This window comes from Triticum dicoccoides, chromosome 3A (assembly GCF_002162155.2).
Source record: "Triticum dicoccoides isolate Atlit2015 ecotype Zavitan chromosome 3A, WEW_v2.0, whole genome shotgun sequence".
Classification (NCBI taxonomy): domain Eukaryota; kingdom Viridiplantae; phylum Streptophyta; class Magnoliopsida; order Poales; family Poaceae; genus Triticum; species Triticum dicoccoides.
In genome coordinates, this window is record NC_041384.1 from 156380521 (window position 1) to 156388020 (window position 7500).

A 7500-nucleotide genomic window follows, 5' to 3' on the forward strand; every position below is an offset into this window, starting at 1 on the left:
GGTTTTGAGACAAAGATCGGATACAAGAGATGAACTAGGGTTTGAGAGGAGATGGTGCTGGTGAAGATGTTGATGGAGATTGAACCCCTCCCGATGAGAGGATTAATGGTGATGACGATGGTGACGATTTCCCCCTCTCAGAGGGATGTTTCCCTCGCAGAACAGCTCCGCCGGAGCCCTAGATCGGTTCCGCCAAGGTTCCGCCTCGAGACGGCGGCGCTTCATCCCGAAAGCTTCCTCTTTATTTTTTCTAGGGCGAAGGACTTCATATAGCAAAAGATGGGCACCGGAGGCCTGCCAGGGGGCCCACGAGGCAGGGGGCGTGCCGCCCCACCCTCGTGGACGGTGGGTGGCCTCCCTCTGGTGCTTTCTTCGCCCAATATTTTTATATATTCCAAAACTGACTTCCTGGAGTTTCAGGACTTTTGGAGTTGTGCAGAATAGGTCTATAATATTTGCTCCTTTTCCAGCCCAGAATTCCAGTTGCCAGCATTCTCCCTCTTCATGTAAACCATGTAAAATAAGAGAGAAAAGGCATAAGTATTGTGACATAATGTGTAATAACAGTCCATAATGCAATAAATATCGATATAAAAATATGATGCAAAATGGAAATATCAAGAGTCATATATTGGTAGCACTATTTTAACCTTCATATGCAATGGTCTTAGATTTTATTAACCATTCTCTAACCCGTTTACCTTGTCGATCTCATAGCACACGATCTGTATAGATAACTCGACTGCGATCTTCGACATTATCGCACACAGTTGGTTTCTTCAATTGTGTGCCCTATAGAGCGCAGAATTAATAATCGCACTCGAGTGTCCATCATCACCCATCTGTGTAACTTTGACATCATCACCCACGGGTAAACTTATGACCAAAGTCTTTCCACACACTTCATTTTTACAAAGCTTTTTGCCAATAAACACCCACGATTTGTTCCTCTTCTAGCCGACGCGTGGCCAAACTAGTTGGGAGGGAAGCTTGCGCGATAAACTGTGCAGTAAACTATGCAGTAGCGCGGGAACAGGCTCACCGACGATACATTTGGCGCCTCTTCAAGCCCATGCGTGGTCAAACAAAACACGTGCGGTGCGGTGTTGTCAAGCGTGCACTAGAATCTTCTGCTATGAACGTCGTGACAAGAGATGACGATTACAGGTCGGCTGGCCCCCATTTATTACAGTGGCCATTTAACCCTTGTGTCTCTTCAACCTTTCGATCGCGCCCCACCATTGCAAGAAGCACACCCACCATGACAAATTCTTAGAGGGTATCTTGCGCAGCTCCAATGGCGCTCCAAGCGGTTGCCCATAACGAGTAGTGATGTCTGCTTGAACTACGTCGGTATTTGCCCAAAGAGGAAGGGATGATGCAACACAACAACGGTAGGTATTTCCCTCCATGATGAGAGCAAGGTTATCGAACCAGTAGGAGAACCAAGCAACACTACGTAAACAACACCTGCACACAAATAACAAATACTCGCAACCCGACGTGTTAAAGGGGTTGTCAATCCCTTTCGGGTAACGGCGTCAGAAATTGACAAACGGACGCGAGTAAGTTGTAATAATAGATAGATCAAACGCCAAATAAAATAAAGTGCAGCAAGGTATTTTTGTATTTTTGGTTTAGTAGATATAAAAATAAAAGTAAATAAAAGTAGATTACAAAGGCAAATATATTAAAGAAGAGACCCAGGGGCCGTAGATTTCACTAGTGGCTTCTCTTGAGAAAAATAGCAAATGGTGGGTAAACAAATTACTGTTGAGTAATTGACAGAACTTCAAATAATCGTGACTATATCCAGGGTATGATCATTACGTAGGCAACACGTGCAAGATTAGTAGAACGACTCCTGCCTGCATCTACTACTATTACTTCACACATCGACCGTTAACCAGCATGCATCTAGTGTATTAAGTTCATGGAGAAACGGAGTAATGCAATAAGAATGATGACATGATGTAGACAAGAGCTATTTATGTAGAAATAGACCCCATCTTGTTATCCTTAATGGCAACGATACATACGTGTCGGTTCCCCTTCTGTCACTGGGATCAAGCACCGTAAGATCGAACCCATCACAAAGCACCTCTTCCCATTGCAAGATAAGTAGATCAAGTTGGCTAAACAAAACCCAAATATCGGAGAAGAAATATGAGGCTATAAGAAATCATGCATATAAGAGATCAAAGAAGACTCAAATAACTTTCATGGATAAAAAGATAGATCTGATCATAAACTCAAAGTTCATCCGATCACAACAAACACACCGCAAAAATAGTTACATCATATGGCTCTCCAAGAGACCATTGTATTGAGAATCAAACGAGAGAGAGGAAGCCATCTAGATACTAACTACGGACCCGAAGGTCTAAAAAGAACTACTCAAGCATCATCGGAGAGGCACCAATGGACATGATGCAACCCCTCCGAGATGGTGTCTAGATTGGATCTGGTGGCACTACAAGAAATATGTCAACTAGTGACCTTCTCTTAGTGACCCTAGCTGAATTGGTCGTAAATCCACGGCCATTTCGCTTGGAAGGGCTCAAACCCTGAAATTGCTTACACCAAATGGTCACAAAGCAGACAAGAGGCACCAATGACCTTATTTCTACCTGATTACGACCAATATAAATGGTCATGAGGTTGTGAACGTGGATGCATTGGTACTTATTTCTATGACTAGGAGCCACCTCATCAGTTTTGCCTATGTGTCATGTCCATGTGTCAATTTTTGCCCTAGGTTGTGAAGCAACCTATATTTCTGTCATTCCCAAAAATCCCAAAAAAATTGGCATTGTTTACTATCCAAATCATTGCCTCATGACAATATTCAACTCCATTTGCCTGGTAAATCTTCCTCGGCAAATTTTCAAAGTTTTTGTTCAACTCGAACTGTTGTGAAGGAAGTACTAGCGAGGCATATGCTAATGAGCTGAATTTTTGCCACATCTTCTATATTCCCAAATCATTGCTCTCCACAAAATTTGAGCCCCATCTAATAATACATGTGAGTGTGGCTTCAACATTCATATTTCTGTCCAGTTTGGTACGTTGCAAAGCAAGTGACACCTAGGATCCTCCATTTGAGCTTCAAATTTTCCAATATAGTGTTCTTAGTAGATGATCATCCTCGGCCAAAACTCAGGCCCATTGGCCATGTGCATTTCCCGTACCACTAATCGAACACTTGGGGTGCTAATTCATGTTTGAGCATTGTTCGGTCTCCTCGTGAGATTCTTCGATTGTTATTTTCTTCCAAGCATCTACCTGGGGAGTGCCAAACCTACTAGACATGCCTAGGCTTCCCAGAACGCATGGCAAAACCACGGTCACGCAGTGACCACGCGGCGGGCGTGCGAGTCTACGCGCTTTGGAGTTCGGGCCCTGGGCCACTGTCCAAACCTCAATGTATCACCACCAAACCATGTATTTATGCTTAAATATATACTTATGTACCTAGAAATGATTTTTGGAAAAAATAAATAGCAAACTATGAGGAAGCTACAGTTCAAATTTGACCCGCCTCCTACTGAATCGGCGGGAATTTGTCTTTTTCACCAGACATGGATCAAAGCTTTTGACACCCAACCATTTTTTCAATTGTGCATTAAACATGGCCTAGTATTTTAGAAAAATGATTTGGTCAAATTTTGCAACAAATATATGGTAGTTCCTTCACACAAAAAACTCATTTCGGGCACTCGAAAAATAGAAAATGATTTTTCCATGCAAAGAAAATGAAAAATGCCTTAGGCAACATTGTTCGAAATTCCAAGATGCACCCTTGTGCACAATATGAGATCATTTGAACAAACTATGCCATGAATGTGGCCATAAGATTGATCATTTGGCTTGAAAGCCATGAATCTTCACGCATGATAGCTCATTTCTGAGAACACTTTTTAAAAATAATTGCCGTGTTACAAGTTTATTATTTTTCCTGGAAACTTGGTCACATATGATGACACAATGCGAAGGTTTTCCATTTTTTGATTTTTTTTGATTTTTTATGCCCGTTTAAAAATGCGGGCAAAACGACGGGCTTCACCGTTCCTAGCTAGTTGTTGAATCTTGGAAACCTTTTGTTGTTTATCTGATTAAATAGATAGTTATGTACCTAGAAATGATTTTTGGAAAAAATAAAGAGCAAACTATGAGGCAGCTACAGTTCAAATTTGACCCGCTTCCTGCTGAATCGGCGGGAATTTGTCTTTTTCACTAGAGATGGATCAAAGCTTTTGACACCCAACCATTTTGTCAATTGTGCATTAAACATGGCCTAGTATTTTATAAAAATGATTTGGTCCAATTTTGCAACAAATATATGGTAGTTCCTTCACAAAAAACTCATTTCGGGCACTCGAAAAATAGAAAATGAATTTTCCGTGCAAAGAAAATGAAAACTCCCTTAGGAAACATTGTTTGGAATTCCAAGATGCACTCTTGTGCACAATATGAGATCATTTGAACAAACTATGCCATGAATGTGGCCATAAGATTGATCATTTGGCTTGAAATCCATAAATCTTCATGCATGATAGCTCATTTCTGAGAACATTTTTTTAAATAATTGCCGTATTACAAATTTATTATTTTTCCTGGAAACTTGGTCACATATGATGACACAATGCGAAGGTTTTCCAAATTTTTAATTTTTTTAATTTTTTATGCCCGTTTCAAAATGCGGGCAAAACGGCGGGCTTGACCGTTCCTAGCTAGTTGTTGAATCTTGGAAACCTTTTGATGTTTCTATGATAAAATAGATAGTTATGTACCTAGAAATGATTTTTTGAAAAAATAAAGAGCAAACTATGAGGCGGCTACAGTTCAAATTTGACCCGCTTCCTACTGAATCGACGGAAATTTGTCTTTTTCACCAGAGGTGGATCAAGGCTTTTGACACCCAACCATTTGGTCAATTGTGAATTAACTATGGCCTAGTATTTTAGAAAAATGATTCGGTCCAATTTTGCAGCAAATATATGGTAGTTCCTTCACACAAAAAAACTCATTTCAGCCACTCGAAAAATAATTAAAAATAGATAGAAAGATCAGAAATGCATACGAATTGGTGCTCATCCATAAAATGTGGTCTAACTTGAGTGAAAATTTGTGTGATACCATTTTGAAAAATAGTTTTGATAGCTACTTCACAAAATCCCTCTATTTTTAGTACTTGAAAATTATTTTAAATCACTGATTTGCTGAACCAATCAATACTCTTCCCACGGATCGATGACATGGTGCCCATCCATCCATCCATACATCCATATCTCCATCCAACATCCATCCATCCATTCATCTACAGAAAAAAGAAAAGAAAAAGTGATACCCCCCCCCACAGCCCAAACCCTAGATCAGATCCCCCCATCGCACCCCTCTCCCTGCTCCCAATCTCCCCGCCGCCGCCACCTCCTCCCCGTACCCGCGCCCCTCCCGATCTCGCCGTCCTCTCCCACCCACCGCCGACCTCGCCGTCCTCCTCACCCACCGCCGCCAACCACGTCCCTCCATCCCCGCATCTCCGGGCCTTGCAGCGGGCCGCCCCGATGCCAAGTCCCTCCTCGCTGTTCCTGCGCCGCCGCTGCTCCAATCCAACCCCGATTCGATTCCGGCCGCTGCCACCCTCTCCTTTCCTCTCCTCTACGGACCACTACGAGCGGCGATGCGCGGAGGGCGCTCGGGGGGAGGTAGTGGGGGGCTGCGGAACCCCTGCCTGACGATGCACCAGTCATGGGCATCGCTGCCGGTGCACGGCACAAAGCGCGTGGAGGGCCGCTCCTGGCCGTCACCGGTCATCGGCTGCCCTGGATCCACGCCGCCTCCAAGGTGCCTGACCCCGACACCGTCGCCGCCATGGAGGACTTCTACCGGGAGATCTACGCCATCGACGGGGTCCACCACATCGACTTCCCAGAGCACTACCCCGTCTCCTGCCTCCTCGGTCCGTATCCATCGTCTTCCTTGCTAGTTACCGCCGCCGCCGCTGTTCCTCTGAGCTTGCTGATGCCATTGCCGATTATTGCTTAGGATGCTTCGAGGTGGTCGGCTGCGTCCAGTCTGCTGGGAGGATGTGCCTCAATCAGTAAGACAACCTCATTCCTCTCCTATCCATGGCCTGGATTTCTACAGCTTGTCATGTCATGCCACTCAAAACATTGGTTAGGGCCTGTTCGGAATAGAGCCTTGTAAAACAGAGGAAAGCAAAAAGTAGAGGAACGTGATTAGCAGCTAGTGGCAAAACAGAGGAATAAAAACAATGGAAAGAAATGAAGGTCGCATGTTTGGTTATGCATGGAAACTTTTCCAGCGAGAGATATCTTACTAGAATATTTTATATGGCTTTGCGAGAATCCACATGTTAAACCCCCCAAGACCACGGATTGTATCTGTCAGTCGCAATTAGTATGCTGTCATTGGTTAGTTTCACATCCCACCTTGTCAAAACGCTGCTGATCATTGCATCCACCGTATGCGCCTGAGACTTTGATGCCTGCTGTTTTTCTTCTTAAGTTGTCATTTAGTTCCTGATTGGTGATTTTCATCAGTAAATTGTTGGTCGTACGAGTCAAGCTTGTGCTCAATGAAATGTTATATTTTGCTAAGCTTGTTATTTTCATACTAAATGAATGGTATTTCAGTAGGAGCAATATTATCTTATTGTGGATGACACCACCATCCTATATACAACACTTGCTCTGGCAATTAGTAGAGAATGAATTAATTTGACAACTTCCAGTAGATGTTTATTATACTATTGAGTTGAATTCATGTACTGCTAGCTACAAGATTCTATAGTCTAGATACATGATGCAAAGTATGTTGTATTTACACACTTACATCCAACTGCAGTAGCGGCATGGGCGAGTTGAGGTGGGGGACAGAGAGGTTGTGTCGTGCGGGTTCTGATCAAGCTTTAGCAGCACACTTTCTAGTGTTGATCTGAGCAAAGGATGATGCAAGGCTGCTCCTCCTTGTACTGCATGCCTTCATTGACTTGATTCTTTGACAGGGAGATATTTAAAGCCTTCACTTGTTCATTGTGTCATCTGCTGATTACTTTTTCTATTATTTTCTTGCAAAGCATGTAATGGTTTGGAGTAGTTGATCATAGCCTGATGGAACATTCATGTTGTTAGAATGTACATATATATATACACACACACACACTATTACAGCAGCTTGTTGATCAAGCGCTTCTTTCTATCTAAATGTGTGCAAAGAAGTTCAGTTACCTTCTAAAAAATTATTGGTGCACTATCTATCTATATATATATACACTATATATACACACTATTACAGCAGCTTGTTGATCAAGCGCTTCTTTCTATCTATATATATACACTATCTAAATTGTTTGCAACGGCATTATGCACATGAGGCAGGACTATACAAGTGAATTGTCACAGTAAGGTCCTTCCATGGATTTCATGTGGCTCCTTGAGTTGTAAGATGCAGCTCCAACATTGAATATATTTTGAA

General features: G+C 42.7%; 1 protein-coding gene across 1 annotated transcript; it reads left to right on the top strand.

Annotated features, from left to right (window-relative positions):
- The first annotated feature begins 5397 nt into the window (after positions 1 to 5397).
- On the top strand, positions 5398 to 6972 carry LOC119271419. Its single transcript, XM_037553258.1, has 3 exons — positions 5398 to 5962; positions 6049 to 6103; positions 6871 to 6972. The coding sequence occupies exons 1-3, from the start codon at positions 5752 to 5754 to the stop codon at positions 6962 to 6964; spliced, it is 360 nt and encodes a 119-aa protein (XP_037409155.1). The 5' UTR covers positions 5398 to 5751; the 3' UTR covers positions 6965 to 6972.
- The last annotated feature ends 528 nt before the right edge of the window (positions 6973 to 7500 follow it).

Bases quoted from the DNA above. Each gene is read 5' to 3' on its own strand.
- LOC119271419 (XM_037553258.1), top strand. From the start codon at position 5,752: ATGGGCATCGCTGCCGGTGCACGGCACAAAGCGCGTGGAGGGCCGCTC. The intron at 5,963-6,048 runs GTCCGTATCCAT...ATTATTGCTTAG, and splicing joins CCCCGTCTCCTGCCTCCTCG to GATGCTTCGAGGTGGTCGGC. The intron at 6,104-6,870 runs GTAAGACAACCT...ATCCAACTGCAG, and splicing joins GGGAGGATGTGCCTCAATCA to TAGCGGCATGGGCGAGTTGA.